At 33.6% G+C, this 18,343-nt stretch overlaps 1 protein-coding gene across 1 annotated transcript in view; it reads left to right on the top strand.

Moving 5' to 3' along the window:
* ORC5 (origin recognition complex subunit 5) overlaps window positions 1–18,343 on the top strand; it is an 82,177-nt gene that overhangs the window by 38,779 nt on the left and 25,055 nt on the right. Inside the window, exons 9-12 of the mRNA XM_081079346.1 lie at window positions 548–600; window positions 1,989–2,101; window positions 3,038–3,085; window positions 9,151–9,261. Coding sequence (XP_080935472.1) covers window positions 548–600; window positions 1,989–2,101; window positions 3,038–3,085; window positions 9,151–9,261 — 325 coding nt within the window. The remainder of the gene's footprint in view (window positions 1–547; window positions 601–1,988; window positions 2,102–3,037; window positions 3,086–9,150; window positions 9,262–18,343) is intronic.

Genomic DNA, 18,343 nt, shown 5'->3' with positions numbered 1-18,343 from the left:
CGCTCCCTACTCACCTGATCTGGCTCCCAGTGACTTTTCTTTACCCAAAGATAAAGGAAATATTGAAAGGAAGACATTTTGATCACATCCAGGACATCAAGGTAATACGACAACAGCTCTGATAGCCATTCCAGAAAAAGTTCCAAAATTTCTTTGAAGGGTGGACTAGGTGCTGGTCCTATATGGCTTCCCAATGAGAGTATTTCGAAGGTGATCATAATGAGGTGTGTAGCACTTTTCCTAGGATGAGTTTGAAAACTTAATTGTCCGACCTTGTGTGTATAGAGGGTGCCAAAAAAATGTACACACATTTTAAGAAAGGAAAAAACTATTATAATTGTAATAGTCAGTCTATACCGATAACAAAAAATGAATACAAGTCATGTGTATACATTTTTTTGGCACCCCTGGTACATTACTTGTTTATAGGGAAATGGAATCTTTGTAAATAAATTTAAAAATTTACTTTTTGTAGGGCTCTGTTTCAAGTACAGTATATTGATTTAGTATATTTTCAACCCATTATTGTTTTTCTATTTTATTTCAGTTCACAGTGGGAAAAGCTACAGAAAGATGACACAGACCCAGGACAACTGAAAGGTATCAAAGGAAGTATTGAGACAATTACCAGAGACACTTCTTTATTTGATTAGTAATAATCAAGACACTAAAGTTAATACTTCAGTAACAGTCAGTAGTGTTATAAAAGCAAATTTACTTTATAACCTATAATGATTTTTTAATTTATGATTTCCTTTTAAGTGAACCTTCAATTTAATGGAAGAAAGTAAAGTATGAATACCAGTTTTCTGTTTTCTAAATGTTAGATTATTATCAGCTGAAAATCAAGCAGTTTGTATTTTGTTAAATGCTTTTGTTAAAACAATTATATGATGCAATTTTACCTCAGCGTGTACGAGTAAGTATTTCATGAGTTTTATGAAATAAACCCAATTTTATGTTAATCTTGTTTGGGGGATGCATTTCAGTAGATTATGTTTTAAAAACGTTGTGCTTTTGTTTTCTTTAAAGAAACTTACTTTGGATTTATACCAATATAACAACTTTTACTTTTTTAAAAAAATAAGTGATTAAAATATTCTTATTTAAAAAATAGCTCAGTGGTTAGTGGTTGAGAGAAGTGGTATGAAATGAAGTGGTATTGAGATTCTGTTTTGTCTCTTTTGGTTTCTCAGTGTTCGAGATGCTACACGAGTGATTTTCAGTGTGTTTTAATGGAAAGAAATAGGTCTGGAGATAGGAAATCTGCAGTGACTGGTCTGCACTACTCTCTAACTATGTGACCTTGAGCACAGCTCAGTGTCTTCATGTAAAATGGGAAGAATATCTAGCTTTAAGTTACTGCAAAGATTCAGAGATGCTTAAATAAAGTACCTGGCACAGAGACTGACATATACTGTGTTTGCAGTCAATATCAGATTCCTTTTTCCCTCGTAAAGATCACTGCTGCTTGATCGACCCAACTGTTGTATTTATCCATTCATTCAATTAGTTTCTTTGTGAAAGGTACTGGATACAAAAAAAAAAGTGTGGCTCCTTAGTGAACAGTGTAGCTTGGAAAGAAATATAATTTCAGTATAATTAACTGTTAATACAAGGTATACAGTTACATGGGCCGTAAGTGAAATATACAATGTAGGAATTCATAGTAGAGGACAGGTTTTTATGTTTTGGTGTGGTAGGGAAGTGTCGTGGAAGGTTTAATGGAGAGTGTGGCTTTGAAGAGCAGGAACCATAGGGTGTAGACTTAAGAATAGGAGCCAAACACGTGGTGGAATGAGCAAAGCATATCAGTAATAATGTTCACTGCCACCACCGTCGTTATCATGGCACTTGAAGCTCAAGGAGTAGGTCATTTTGACTAGAGAATACTGTATGGAAGTCAAAAGGTAAATGAGAAAAGATGAGATGCTTGAAATCCAATGGTTGCCTAGGAAACACCTTCATAAAAGTTTTTTGTTGTATAGGTCTCTCAGCGTATACTCATGTGGAACTTCCATATTACTCTAAGTTTATTCTAATTGCTGCGTACCTCGCTTCATATAATCCAGCAAGAACTGACAAGAGGTTCTTCCTTAAGGTGATAATTACTTCTTTTCACTTTATTTTTGAAGATCCCAGGAATATTTTGAAATTTTTCAATAACTAAATTTCTAAGGGGCAGAGATTAGAATAAGAGATTGCTAAATATGTATTTAGGACTCATCCTCTAAAGACTTTAAGATCACAATCTGAATGGGAAAAATAGTTTCATAGAAGAGTTCAGGTATACCTTAGGTAATAATTCTAGATTTGAAAAATACATAAATAAGGTTTTGTTTGAAATACGAGAGATGGGAATAATTTTAAGTGTGGTAACTTTTATTGTTCTAAAGCTCCTGCTGTAGTGTCATGTACTCCATACATTATTTAGAACCTTCAGGAGCCTCTTCTGCGTATATATTAACTGAAGAAATCTCATTTTAGAATTGTTTTCTTTTTTTAAAAAAGTATGCAATTTTATTTATCATGAAATGTATTTATAATGAATTTTTATTTTTTGCCTATCTCTCCCACTAATCTTTAGTTTAATGAGGGCAAGAACCATATCTATTTTTGTTTTCTTTTATTGAATCCCAAGTACTTAATTAAATGCTCTCAATCAGTGTTTTCATGTGAATTGACAATCTGCCTTAAGGGATGAATAAAAACCCATTTATCTTTAGAACTTTTGTTTTTATAGAAGTAAATATGCTGTAATTTATCAGTATAATAAGTTCTTTTAGGAAATACCACTTTTATTTAAAAAAACTTTTTCTTTACATTTAAAAGTAATCTGTATATAATTGAAATCTAAGTCAAATCAGCCTAAAATGTGTTGACATTTTAAGGTGGTATTTTAAATGATAAGTAGAATAAAATAAAAGACGTAAGATACATTAGTATTAGGTATGCCATGTTTTAAACAAATTATGTTTTCTGTTTTTGTGGAATGCTGTCTTATTTTCATCTTAAAAATTATTTTCCTTAATTGCAGCATCATGGGAAAATCAAGAAAACCAACTTTCTAAAGAAACATGAAAAGGTATTTACATTTTAATTTCTCTAATGGGAAAAACTCATGAATTTAGGATTCTGTAGGAAGTGGATCAATGCATGCTTTTATTAGTCATTTGGATATAAGAAGCTACTTATGTTGCTGTGGTACCATTATAATACTGTACTAGTATTTCGTTATGTTGTATACAGTGATTGAAGGCATATTTAGGTGAGCTGGTACTAGAGGTAAAAGGAAGCTGACAAGTCTTTTTAGTACAGGTGAAAAAGTTCACCCTGGAATTGTAATTAAGCACAGCTAATTTTCCTTTTTTCCCCCTTGGAAACACCCACAAAAATGATGTTGAAGAAATAAAAGAGGTAAACATATAAAGGATTAAGCAGATGCGGGACCCAGAAAATTTGGACTTGCATAGTAGCTGGATATGCAGCTACTATGGACAGGTCACTCAGCAGACCAGAGGCTGCAACCTCTCCAGCAAGCTGATTTGACCTGAGAAATCTGCAGAAGCTCAGGAATTGGAGAAACTGAGTACCTTTGAACATGGGGGTTTGGGGCGGGAAGTTGAAAGGAGCCTTTGTTCCATTTCGTATATCTAAGCCACTGCTGCTTTTTTTGGCAGAAGATGGAGAAGTTTGAACTATAAACTTTGCATTACAGAAGCTGTGATTTGTTTCTCGCTCTCATTCTTAAAAGTGGTTTTGCTCATTGCACACTTCTAAATTAAGTGTTTTAGGACTTTGAAGACATTGTCTTACTGTCTCCTAGCTTTATTGTTTCTACTGAAAAAGAAGAAGCTGCTTTTAAGTTTTCTCCTTTTCCTTTCGTGTGGTGTGGTGTGTGTGAGATTGGATTTCTTTTTACGTGGAATTAATTTTGCTTCCTGAGTTTGAATAATGATGTCTTTATTCATTTCTGATAAATTCTCAGAAATGAGAATATTTTCAAATATTGCCTCTCCTCCATTCTCTCTACCATGTCTTCCTGAGATACTGATGAGACACGATACGTCTTCTCACTCTGCCCTCTTTGTCTCTTAACGCGCTCTCATTCTTCATTCCCTTTGGTTTCTGTGTGCTATATTTTGGGTAATTTCTTCAGTTCTATGATGAGATTTTTCTCTTCAGCTTTGTCTGTTCTCCTGTTTACATAAGCTTTGTAATTTCAGTAATCTTATTTATAATTTTTAGAAATTTTATCACTTTGTTTCAAGTTTATCTGTTCACTTTTGTACTTTTTCTAGTCATATTTTTCTTTAATATAAAAGTACCTATTTTATATGCTTTATCTTATATTCCGATATTAGAAGTCCTTGTTGGTCTAATTCCACATTTTCTGTTTTTACTGTATTGTGCACAGATGCCTTGTTTCCTGAACATTTTATTATTTTTAGTTGTTTGCTCAACTTAATCTATGGAATTTTGAGGCCTGAGGTGTGTTCCTTTAGAAAGGTCTTCCGTTGACTTCTGTGCAGGCACTAGAACACTAGTAACCTGGGATCATTTGAAGTTCAATTCTCTTATGTGGATTTTCAGATCACAAAGATTGAATTCTGCCCCCACATCATTGTTAGCCCTAGCTTTAGTTAAAATTCTCAGGGAAGACTTTTTTCCTCTCTTCACACAATGTCCGAGTTTGGAAGGGGAAATCCCTTAACAAAACCATTTGCTTGGGTTGAAAAGATCTTTCTGGTATGCCCTTTCACTGAGACATGTCTGATTAGGCCTTCCACCATAGCCAGATTGTTGACTTTGTACCCTCTTTCTTTCAAGTGTGGGTGCTTTGGGTCATAAAGGATTGGTAGGAGAGAGTACTTATACCTGGATTGGTCAGGTAAGAATTTGTGGTAGGGCTTGCATTTGAGTGGGCTCTCAAGATTGGTGAGGATTAGACATGCAAAGTTGGGAGAGGAAGACATTTCAGTTGAAATGATTTAAGCCAAGAAGCAGACGTGAGAAAATGTAGGGCATATAAAAGAAATAATGAAATATAGTTGGCTGGAGTGTGTGGTGAGTTTCAGAGAAAAGTCCCTTGAGGCCAAATTGTGGAGGAATTGCCTCACTCACCAGTTCCGAAGGAAAGGAGGCCCATCTGTTCAGCTCCGTATCTCAGCACTTGGCCATGTTTGATGGGTATTGATTGAACAAATAAATAAATGGAATGAATGAATGAATGAAGAAAATTAAGGTATGAACATAAAGCTAAGAATTTTATCCTTTAGACGGGAAAGCATTTAAGAAATTTGAGGAGGGAGATAATCTGAGTGACGAAGATGAGTGAGGACTGGGAAAGGACTGGCACTGTAGACCGTCCTTGTGGAATGGGTGGCGTTGTACAAGTCTAGGAAAAGGACTGTGTTGACAGGAAACTGTCTGAGCAAAGACATCAGGAAGCTGTCTCTAGTTCTAGATGAATTCTAGTTCTTCTGATGTTATTCTTACAGATTAGACTTTTATAGTAGTCTCTTTTGTCTTTGGTTCATGTTCTAAAATCTGAGCTTAACTGAAAGCTCCCTGTGTACACTTACCAGTTTTTATATATTTTTCCCCCTCTCTTCCTAAAATCTTGATTGAATGCTTGCTTTGTGCCAAACACTGTGCTAGATGCTACAGATAGAGTGGAGAACAAAATGGTCATTGTCTTCGCCCTCACAAAGCTCTCAGTTAATCAGGCATCAAACATTAAAAAGCAAACCACATAAATAATTATCGCAACAGTTGTCTTAAATCTATTAATATATCTTCAGTTGTACGATTCTTTTTCTCTGTGTGTCCTCAGCTGACACTGATTTTTTTTTTTAAGATTTTCCTTTTTAGTTCAATTAATGCATGTGTATGGTACCAGATTACTTGCCAATTATTTTATGTGGAAAAGCATGTCCTTTTCCTCTCCTCACCCTTAGCCTCATTCCCCAAAGGCAACTTTTAACTTGTTTTGCTGATGTAAATATTCATAACTCTTAAGTTTATGTTCGTGTCTCTAATTTTCTTGACCACACCAATTTTGATTCCGTTCCACCCCCTCAAAAATTATTTCACTTGGTTTCCGTTTTTGATTCTCTCTTCCATTCTTATAGGCCTTCTTCATTCTTTCTAATGACCTGTAGTGAATCTAGTGAGGTATTTCTCAGACTTTGCCTTCCTCTCTAGGTAGGAAGCCATTTTTCATTTATAACACACACAGTTCAGTGAAGAAAATAAATGCCATATGCCCTGCATGCCACTAGGACACTTTAATTTTAAATTGGAAACGTGTTTTTTAATCACAAAATAAAAACAAAAGTGAAAATTAAAAAAGCATCAGCAGCTTTCACAGTGTAATTCTCAACCTGAATTGCCTCCCACATTATTCCCAGCACTTCAGAAATTTAGCTGATTTTTACTAACCTCAAGTTACTTCTAAGTGATAATGAGGGCAGGGACACCAAAAGCATTTAGCTATCTCAACATTTGACTTATTTTTTTTCTTTTCTCTAACACTATTGTATTCATTCATTCATTATCGATTTGTCCACTTATTTAACTAACAATCCCAAGTGCTAAGGATAAAAAGATGAGTAAAATATTGTTTTCAAGGCATTTGTCTAGAAAAGAAAAAAACACATAAATAAATTGTACCCTGTTTCCCCGAAAAAAAAAGAAGACCTAACGGAAAATAAGCCCCAGAATGAGTTTTCAGGATGACATCCCCTGAACATAAGCCCTAATGCGTCTTTTGGAGCAAAACTTAATATAAGACCTGGTCTTATTTTCGGGGAAACACGGTATCATGATGATAATACTGAAAGCTGTGAGCACCTATGAGCCAAACACTGTTAAGCTCTGCACATGATCTCATTTAATTCTCACAGTGATCTAATGAATGTGGTTAATCTTGTCCTCATTTCTAGATGAGGATATACTGGAGTATTAAAGAGAAATTTTATAACTTGCCCAAGATTACATAGTGCGGTAGAACTAGCATCCCATTCCAGGATCGTCTGACTGCAAATCCCCCCATGATGTTAACCACTGTTCTTGAACTCATGCCACCGACAAATGATTAGTATCTAGTTTTTAAAGACTCATACAAACCAACAAGAAAACAGCCAAAATCCAATCAATAAATGGGTAAACGATACAAAAAGGAACTTGAGTGTCTAACAAACATGACATGATTATCAGCTGCGTTCACTAATGAGAGAAATGCAGCTTTAAACAGCAGTGAGGTATTTCACACTCTCAGATTGGCAAAACTGAAAAAAATGTCTGATGATTCCAAGTGTTGGTGATAATGTGGAAGAATGAGAGCCTGAATATTCTGCAGGTTGGCAATAGCTAATAAAGTTAATATGTGAATATACTTTGTATTGGTCAAGGTAGGCTGAGGTGTGCTGCAGTAAAAAAAATAAACCCTCTAACCCTCAGTAGCTTAACATATCAAAGGTTTATATATTGCCCGTGACACAATTGAATATGAGTTGGGTGGCATTCTTTCATCTTGTGTCAAGTGAAAAACATGGTGGCCTCCAAAGTTACCACCAAAGAGAAAGAAAACTAAATGATCCAGTGGTTTGCAGGCCAGACTTAGAAGTAGCTTACATCACTTTCACCCATATCCCATTGGCCAGAACACAATTGTATGACCTCCGTTTAACTGCAGGAGAGACTGAGAAATGTAGTCCCCCTGTGTCCCAAGAAGAGACAGTGTTGGTAAACACATAGCATTGTCTGTGCCCTATATTTTAATTTAGCAACCCCACTGAGAGAAACTCACACATGTGCACATGGAAAAATGTAACTGGATTGTCCATCACAATATTATTTGTGATAGTGATGAATTTTTAAAAGTAGATAGTGATTTGTCATAAAATGGAATTCTTTGGTATAGTTTAAAGATGGACTAGACCTATATGTGTCAATATGATAAATCTCAAAAACGTCGAAGGAAAACCATTCGGTAGAGTGCTATGTCCAAAAGTGATATTATTTATGTAAAATTTTAGATCAAACAATGCTGTATATTGTTTATGGATACGTATATAGTATAAAAACCTCATGAAAGTAGTAAAAACACCAAATTCTGGATAGTGGTTTCTTCTAGGGAGGGATGGGGAGCGTGGGAAGTGAGAGGAGTGCAAGGGAGCTTCAGCTTATCTGTAACGTGATTTAATGTTTTATTTCTTTGGACATATTGCGTAATGTTAGGGTTTGATAAAATTTGTTGGTGGGGTCATTGATATTTATTATGTTAACTTCTGTAAATGTTTGAACTATTTAATCAGAAAAGCATATAAAATTTAAGACTTGGAAACATGATTTCTAAACTATCTTTTAGATATAAATAGCTGAGGTAAATACTTTTATAATTCTGAGCAGGTATTTTTCTTTAGTCATTCTTCTTTAAAGAAATAGTTATTCCCATGCACGTAAATATACCTTCCCATTTTATTTGCTGTTTGCTAGTATCGAGTACTTAAATTCTTACATTGCTGTAAAATCATCTAACAGAGTAGACCTTGAGCACTGCAGTTTTCTAGTGACAAGTAATTGTACTGTATGACTTTGTATATCACTATGAATATTTTACAGTCTAAACTTTTTATGAATTTTACATTGATTTGGGCCAACAGCTTAGTCACAAATTATAAAACATTTTATTAGTTTTCTAAGCTAGTATTCACTACAATTGATCTTTCTTGAACTGTTAATGATGAATAAACACATTTTCCAGCCTGTGGCACAAAGAGGAATGGTGAGAAGTAGTAAGTTCTAGGCTAGGAGTTAGGACCTAGACCCTGGTCTTGGTTATGTACTATCTTGACAAATGACTTAGCTAAGACACTTACCGTCTGTTTACAATAGCAAAATAGGGGTGATGTTTAGGACTAGGCTGAGTGACTTGTGAATTCTTTAATTAATATTTGTTGATAAATCATAAAATCTTGAAGAAAATGTTACGTGATAAATCGTGATTACATCAGGTACTGCAAGTTGGGTTTGTTAGCATCTTTGGGGAACAGTAGAGTGTAAGTATATTGTTACTGGGAATTTATAGCGCAGAAAGTGAGTTCTCTGCTGTAAGAAGAAAATCCATGTTCTTTTTTCTTACAGACAAGCAATCATCTCCTTGGACCAAAACTGTTTCCACTGGATAGATTATTAGCAATATTATATAGTATTGTGGACAGCAGAGTTGCTCCAACAGCAAATATATTTTCCCAGGTAAGCTTAATGATAGGTTATTATCTATCATCTTTATCTTCATGAAATTTTTCAGGTAGTATAGCTGGTAGAGTTCCAGGCATTTAGAGTTTTGGTCAGCATGTTAGTGTTTTAGCTATATAATGAACAGTGTCCCTTGGTAAGTAATTGAAAATTCCAAGTATAGAGTCTTTGAGGGTATCACTGAATTTACATATATTTACAGGTATAACTTGATAAAAATAGCTTGATGTTCTTTTTTTCTTTTTTTAACAAGAATTTTAAAATTAAATGATTATAATTGTTGAATAAACAGGCTTCATGATTAAATTGATGAATTGTAATATAGAAATATAATTTAATGAAAACAAAATTTTAAAAATTATTTACAAAGAAGTAATCTTATTATCCTTATTCCTCATATATATATGAGTGTATACCTTGCCGGTTGGCAGTATGCATTTTTTAAAAAAGTAATCTATTTTCCAGAATGAGTGAGTTCTCAAAATTTTCACTAGATGGCAGCAGTAGCATAAAAATAGGAACTAGGACGTATTTAATAAAGTTAAGGTTTCTTTTTTAGTTGCCATTTTAAGAAAAACCTATTTATTAAAAATATAGTCGATTTCTTAAATGGTCCAGAAAAACAATACTTAGCACGTGGTATGAATGGATAGAAGAAAAAGCAAATGATAACGACTATTATTTATTGAAAAGGAAAGTCACCTGAGATGTTGCAGTATTTTATGTATAAGTTTTTAGATTGAGAAATATGTAAATAATGACATTTAAATTTTAATCGACTGAAAATAAATTTGGTCCGAGTGGATGTTAGACTTTGTAATCTAATGTGTGTTGGTGGTAACTTCTAATTCTTCATTTAAAGAAGTCCTTGAGAACCAAAAATACATGTTCTCTGTTTAAATTGAATTTAGATAATTTTTATGTCAGTATTTATAGAAAATTTTGTCTGCCTTTCTGCATTTTAATCTAGTCGGGTATTAGACTATGCATATAACTAACTAAATAGGTAGGTAGATTGGTAGCCCTAATGCCAATATTAAAAATCTACATAATTCAGAGTTAATCTGTATTATGGGGATTTTTTCCCTATATATGTTTTAAAAATGCTTTGTCTGAAAGTAATTTTTAATCAAACTTTACATTGTATTAACAGCTTTCTACATATAATACATGAGTTTTTTGTTCGATTTTAGCTGTTGCAATAACTATGAAATAGGTATTGCGATCTTTATTATAAGGAATTGAGCCTCAGAGAGGATAAATGACATTGCCCATATGACACAGCATGTAAATCTCTGAGAACTAAAGCCTAGGGAAGTGAGGTACTTCTAAACAGAGGAGGAAGGTATTAGGTTGGTGCAAAAGTAATTGTGTTTTTTGCAATTATTTTTAACCTTTTAAACCGCAGTTACTTTTGCACCCACCTAATATTTGTATCACATGTAATTATACTTCCCAGTTACCTGAAAATTACCTTCCTGGGGGACACAAAGAAGGATAATAAATGTTTTTTCCTTTCAGAGATCTTATAATTTATTCTGGGGGGATAAAACATGTACATAAAAATTACATCGTAAGGCTGGAAATGCATGCTAGTTAGTGCTGCTGAGAAGTTTCGGGCAGAGAGAGATCACTTCTGGATTGGACAGGATGAGAGAGAGAGAGATGACTTCACAGACAGGTGAAAAATGGAGCTGGCCTGTGGTGAATAAGTAGGATTTTATTTTTCTTTAAATATTTCTAATTAAATAAGTGATTCATTTTTATTGTAGAGAAATGAGAAAATGGGTAAATGAAAGGAAAAATAATAGATAAAATTAGCTGACATCTTATTTCCAATGGATGGGGTTTAATCAGACAAGAGATTTATGTGGGGAGGATAATCTGACCAAAAGGATAGGACTAGGAAAATGCAAGGCACATTTGGGAACTGTCACACTGCTTTAGTTGTAGAGGATGGGATTGTATTGTGGTAGTGGTAGCAGTCACTGCAGTGTCATCTATAGTAGTAATACTGCTGCCACCACCCACTGCACCTTGCTTGTTGGTACCTTACATGTCGTACCTAACATCGGCGGAACATTTTGCATTTTATAAAGTCTTGCCACATACTAAGTTAATCTTTAAAGAGAAGGAACTGAGGTCAGAATGCCTAAGAGATCTGTGCAAGGCCACATAGCAAATCACTGGTAGCTTCCAGACTTGAAGAAGACTTTCCGAGCAGCAGGCTTTGATTATAGATGAATAATGTCACCTGTCTTTGTATTCAACAATGTTTGTAATGTTGTAATTAAGAAACAATTCGGCCCAAGATGTGTCTTTATTTTTTGTGAAAGTTAAATTCTTTTCAACCTTAACAACTTAAAACAACGTTTTATTCTTTCTCTTCTCATTAGCAGTATCAGAATCAGTTTGTATATTTAACACATGGCTCTACTGAGTTTGTATTCACTTGATGACACATCACTTAGGACTTGATCTCAGTCGATTCCCATTTGGGATATTAAGGGTGGCGCACTACAAAGGAGTGATGCAACCAACCCTAAGGAGCTGACCATTACTTTTGATTGGTCAGGGAAATATTCATAACAAACAAGAACATATTTACTGTATTTAAGAACAAAATGTGGCAGAAATCACATCCAAAGGAAGGGTATTTCTCCCACACGCCTTATTTTCTTTTTCTTCCCATTGACTCCCAGTGACCTTTTCTGTTTTTCCTCTTTTATTCATCCATCAAAACTATCTTCTTGCTCATAGGAATGACAATTTGTATTTAACCTGTGCATACTTAATTTCTTAAGTGAAAAACAAAAGTATGACATTTGTATTGGAAGTGCTTATTTGATATGAGCACTAGATGGCGATATTGTTGCATCTAGTTTTAAGATGAACTAGGAAACACCTTTTACTTGTTAATATTGTCTTTGATATTTAGAGAAAGTTGTTTGTTAATTTAATACATTGGTTCATTCAAAAACAATTACCTGAAGATGTTTAATGATGTACATTTGTACACTGTACACACTTTCATGAAAATGTAAATAAAATTGATTAGGAATTGTGTCACATAAAATTTTCCATCTGGAAGTAAATTTCTTTTTATTGGCTGTAATGTGTCTGCATGCGATAATTATTTTTTGTATTTTTTATATGCAATTATTTTAAGAGTTTAGTAATGTACTACTTTACAGCTTGATTTACCAGATACATAATATATAATTTTTCACATATAATAAATTGATCAAATGTGGCATATATATGTTCAAAATTCTCTTGAACCAAAAGTTTATTTCCATTGCATTTCACTAAATCTATTATGTAATAAAGTTATAAAAACAGTAGTTTAAGGAATCTTTAAAGTTAATAAAATTCCAATTGAGAATAATAAATTCATAATAGTATTAGTAATAGTATTATATTGTAGTTGGTATTCTGAATTTCTGTATTCTTTATTAAATTTTAGATGAAATTCTACTCATTAAACTTTTAGTCTCATAAATAAAAGAATATTAGTATATTTGCTATTTTATATTAGATTAATGCACATTCATTGAATTGACATGTGATTTTTAAATTTTTCTTAGACTGGTAAGATAATTTTAGCCTTATCCAATTTACTACAATGTTACAGTCATGATTATAGGTCATTTTAAAACTTTTCAAATAAAGTAAATGTAGTCCAATGTATATCTGAACTTTGTGAATGACAAAGCATTGATCCTGGTCTTTTCATTTTTTCCTCCCCTCTCAGCATAGATAGAATAGATAAACTATACCATTTACATGCAGGAAATGATAAAATTTACTATTTTCAAAACAGTTTTATCAGATATGTTATTAAAGACCATTTATCATCTTTAAAAGAAATACTAGTATTGAATTGTAGTTTTTTTCCCCCCCCGGAATTACTGAATTTTGCCGTGTATTAATGCGCTGCCAGGTGTAATGCGCTCCCATGTATAATGTGCACCCATGTTTTTGGCCTAAACTTTCAGGGGAAAAAAAATCTTTCATTTGAATTTTTTAATTCAAATTTTTATTTGTTAACATTTGGGTACTTGTTGTTTGTATTATAAAGGAATTTTAGCATTTATTTTTTAACATATTATAGTACAAGAAATTTTAGGTAGCAAATAATTACAAAACACAAGAACAGCTACAAGGTACAAGAAATTTTATATACCAATAACAAATTTACCATATTTATACATCATAGAAAGCCAAGAACTCTTCATCGTCGCAAGTTCAACCAAACTGATTCTCGTATTCCTGGGTATTATTTTGTATACAGATATGGTTATTGATTTCTAGAGTTACACTTTTAACTATAAGCATAAATAACAAAATTAAAAACATTTATATAGATATGGAATGAGTACTACCCATGTATAATGTGCATCCTTATTTTTCCCTCACAAATTTGTGCAAAATGCACATTATACACGGCAAAATACGATATATTAAAAGCAGGTTAAACGTTTTTGCTTTTTTTCCTTGAAGAAAAATGATTAATTTGGAAATCTTTGAATGCTCTATTTCATCTTTTGATATTTCTGTATCTTCTCTTTACTTATCCTTGCCCACCCCTCTGTAGTCTTTAGTTAGTAGATGAAGGTAGTAGAAGTACAGTTCTTCAAGACTGTCATCAGGTGTATCACTTAGTTTAAAATATTAAATCATAATGCTTTATCTTTTCACAGATGATAAAATCAGTGAATGGTTTATTTCTACAATTATTGCTATAGGTTTCTAAAGTGACTTTTAAAAGGAGAATTATCTTTAAAAAATTAGGGACATGTAATTACTTACGTATTTATATCACATATTACCATTGATCTTATTTGATCAGTTAGCATTTTGAAAAATTAGCTTTGAAGGTAATTCACTGTAAGTCTACATTTTAAAAGGTTTAATATAGTTATATAACTATATTATAAGAAAGTGCACTCTGAATTAATATTTAAAATTAGCTGAAAGATAATAAAAGGAACATTAGAAAATAGTTCTTTATCCTATTGAAAGGTTGCATTTTTAGTATATGTGCTGCCGAAGCGAGCACGACAGGTTGCATTTTTTAGTAATTAATTTCTAGTTTCTGAATGGCTTCATATTTAGTTGTACATAATTTAATAAGGAAAAATTAAATTTAAATGTCCTCATAAATTTATTTTCATTTCAAAACAGTATAAAAAGCATTTTGGAGCAAAGTATAATGTACAAATATATTTTTTCCAAAAATATACATTTCCATTTGTAATTTCTGTGCTGTTGAACTTTCATTGTGATGCTATATGTTGGACTATATTTGGACTATTTTTGTTACATCATTTTTATTTCTTAGTCATGAATGAACTTGATCTTTTCTTATAAAGGTTGCATTAATTATAGCATTTAGATAATCCTATGCTTTCTACTCATTTAGGTGTTGGTTTTGTGAGCCACACAGAATATATATAATTATTTTGATATTTTCCAAATGAATTTATCATCAATCAGAAAGAAGAATGATAATTTATTTATTTTATCTAGGAGAGTGTTTTGAAGCAGATGCTTCAACTTTTAATTTACCATAGCTGTAGGAAGATGTTTTGCTATACTTGTGAGGGCAGCTACCATTTTATTCAACCCAAAACAGATTTTTGGCATTTTTCTTCAAATATAGGTAAATTTATATAATTTTTCATCTTTTAAAGTAAAGAAGGGATTTGGAGAATATTATTTAATTCAGAAATGTTTAACAAGAAAAATATTTTTTATCTAATTCAAGCTTCAAATTCAAAGTCAGTATTTACTTTTTTTTCCAGTTGGAATTAAGTTTTTCTTTCTCTGCTTAAAATTTCATCTAAGAGACACTTAATAAGGGCCTACTATGTCCCAGGCACTGTGCTGGGTAAATAGAATACAAAGTGAGGAAAATGCAGTTCCTGCCTGAAGGACTGGAGTCAGCCTGTGGCTTCCACTGACCTTTGCTTATACTTGGTGTAGTTGTCAGATTCTAGTTGTCAGATTCTCTGCCCTTTGCTTATATTTGGTGTAGTTGTCCTGCCCTCAAACCGCTATGCGGTAGGTGCCTGTTTCAGGAGATTGTAAAAAAACTGTCTTGGGATGCGTCATATTTGAAAAGAGGTAAGTTGCCCTATGGTTTTCCTTAGCGGCACTTTTGTTGTAAGGGATACTAATGCTAATTATTACCAAAGAATAAAAAGCACAGGATATTTTACTATCTTGCCCAGGGGTTAAAAAGGTGTCTTTCTTGTTTTCATTTGTGAAAGAACAATGTTTACTCCCAGTCTTCTCTTGTCTTCCCTAAACCTGGTGTTAAATTTCTACAATGTGACCACTTTGTCGTTGTGGATCTTACCAGCCTGGCAACAGGCATTTTTACTGAATTCTAGAAAAATTGAACCATTACTGAAGGGTGACATGGAAAATACAGCCTAAGGGATTAGAAAGTGCATAAATTAGGCCTCCAACTTTTTAATAACTAGTACTTTGATACCTTATTTTGTAGGCAGTATTTCATAACTACCTTTTTCAAAGCCTAGTATTGCTTCTAATAAATATACCAAATGTATACCTTTTACTCACTTTGTTTTGAGGAAATGTATTCAACACCAATAAATTTTATTTGATTTGACAGATATTTTGCTAAAAACAGAAACAAAGTTTGTGTGGATATGTGCTTGCACATAGCAATTTAAGAATCTGTGCCGTTAATACAGTGATTACATAGGCAAATGCACACCTCACATAGAGCTTTATGACTAGACTGGTTTATTGAGAAAAGGGGTTTTAATAAGAACAGGTTAGGAGAAATGTGATTTGGAAAAATCTACCTTACAGAACTTGTTACATTTTAAAATATTTTTATAAAAAGATAATTAAAAGAAATGTTGCTGCTTAAGGGAACTGTTTCCAGTGAGGAGTTGTCTTGATTCCTTGTCAGCTCACAACTAATTGGAGTCCTTCGGTGGAGACTGGCCTCACCTGCCTGTACATATTTCAGTAGCTGATGCTGTAGGAAAGTCCTTGTGCTTTCCCCTAGATGAGAAATTAGGGTCGTCAGTCCCAAGTCCGTATGGAACCTAATTGCTCCCTCATCTGGGGCACTCTGAATGGTGCCAAAGAGTTGAATTCTTAGAATAGAAAGTAATCATGCCCACATAGTTAGGAATATGAAAGGGAAGTAGGTTTACCTGGAACTGCCTTATCTACTTCTCTGGCTTCCAGTGCGATGTGTAAGCTGAGATCGCTGAGATCTTCTGAATCCCGTATTTCTCACCATTATCCTCTAGCTCTGGATCCACACTGCCAACCTAACAATAATACCTGAGCGTGCTAAGTTTATTTAGGATATGACATATCTCGAACCGAATTGCTCCCTCATTAAAGTCTTCTGTGTTTTTCTCAGCGCTATCTACATTTCAAAACTAGTCGTTTATTCATTCATTCTTTACCAAGCATATACTACTCTGTGACATGCACAATGTTAGGTGCTAGAAAAATAAGGATAACACATGGTTTCTAGATTTTAGTTTAAATGGAGAAATTATTTCTGAACCCTTCCTTTTGTTTTCACTCCATTTATTCAATAAGTCCAATCTATTTTTCCTCCTAAATACAGATGTGTCTTGAACTTAATTCCTTGCCTCTCACCCCCGAATGCCATTGCCTTAAATCTGTAGCTTCATTATTTCTTAGACTATTGCACAAGCATCCTAACTGCTCTCCCTGTCACCAGACATTTTTGAATTCATTTTCCATACTCATCAGTATAAATATTAAAAAAAAATTAAAATTGTTTTCTGCTTATACTTTTTAAATGAATTACATTGTCCACAAAACAAAGTCTATGTTCTGTAGCATTTCTTATAAGGCCCTTTACAGACTGGCCCCATTTCCTGCTACTTCCTTCATTCATGCGATATGCCATTCATAGTAAGCTGTTTTTTCTCTGAAAGCACACATAGTAAGCTGTTTTTTCTTTTGTATTGTTACACGTGCTGACCCTACCACTGCTGAACGCTCTCTCGTGCTTCGTGGTCCACACCCCAAGTGCCATTTCTCAAAATGAATCCGCATTTTTGTCTCCCTCCATCTTAGTCATTCTCTTCTCTATAATCAGATAATTGCATTTATACCGGGGCCGCCAAAAAATGTATACATTGGACACTTTGGTCAACGTTGCTCAAGCAGTAGTCCCACCATAATCAGAAGTGTCTGGACACTGATGGTAACCACTTTGAGCACCTCTTGTAATTACAGAAGTCAAACATGACTTGTATTCATCTTTTGTTATCCATATACATTGAGTATTACAATTTTAATAGTATTTTTGTCTTTCTTAAAACGTGTATGTGTTTTTTTGGCACCCTCTGTACATATCACTAGCATAGCTTTCATATTGTGTCATTACCATTTTATTATGCTTGTCTCCCCAATACCTTGAACTCTTTGAGGTCAAAGACCTTGTCTTTTCATTTTGGTGTCACTGGCACAGGGTCCTGAACGTGGGATTCACTCAGTGAATAACTTCCCTTTTGCCTAAGCATGCAAGTGGTCTTTCTAGATACTAGCAGTTTACAGGCATTTGTGTGCTGATAAGTTCCAGAGGTGAGAGGCACTCTCTTTAGTGTAAACACACATGCCACTTTTTGCTTACCTGAGCATATTTGAAGAATAACAATCCACTCCCTGCCCTTTTTTTGGAAATAAAAATTCCAAAGGTGAATCTCCAGAGGTGATGATTTTAAGTTGAACAGCTTTGGCAGTATTTGCCTATCTCTTCCATTGCTGCACTCATCACCTCTACTTTGTGTGTGTAAAAACGTCATTTGAACTCTCTTGGCATATGCTCATGGACTATCACATGGCCCAAAATCAGATCAAGTGTAGTGCCTATTGGATTGTGTAAACCTTATACACTGACATACCACATATTAAGTTCTTTTGTTTAAATAATTTAATATGTTTCAGATTGTAAAGCTCCTCCAGGGCAAGCAAGATAGGCTATTTCACAAATCAATTGACATATGTACCAACCTACGACAGTATAAAAGTAATGAGCGTGTTAAAA

This window comes from Rhinolophus hipposideros (assembly GCF_964194185.1).
Source record: "Rhinolophus hipposideros genome assembly, chromosome: 18".
In the NCBI taxonomy this organism is placed as follows: Eukaryota; Metazoa; Chordata; class Mammalia; order Chiroptera; family Rhinolophidae; genus Rhinolophus; species Rhinolophus hipposideros.
The sequence above is the reverse complement of the archived record's forward strand: the minus strand, read 5'-3'. Positions and strand labels throughout refer to the sequence as shown.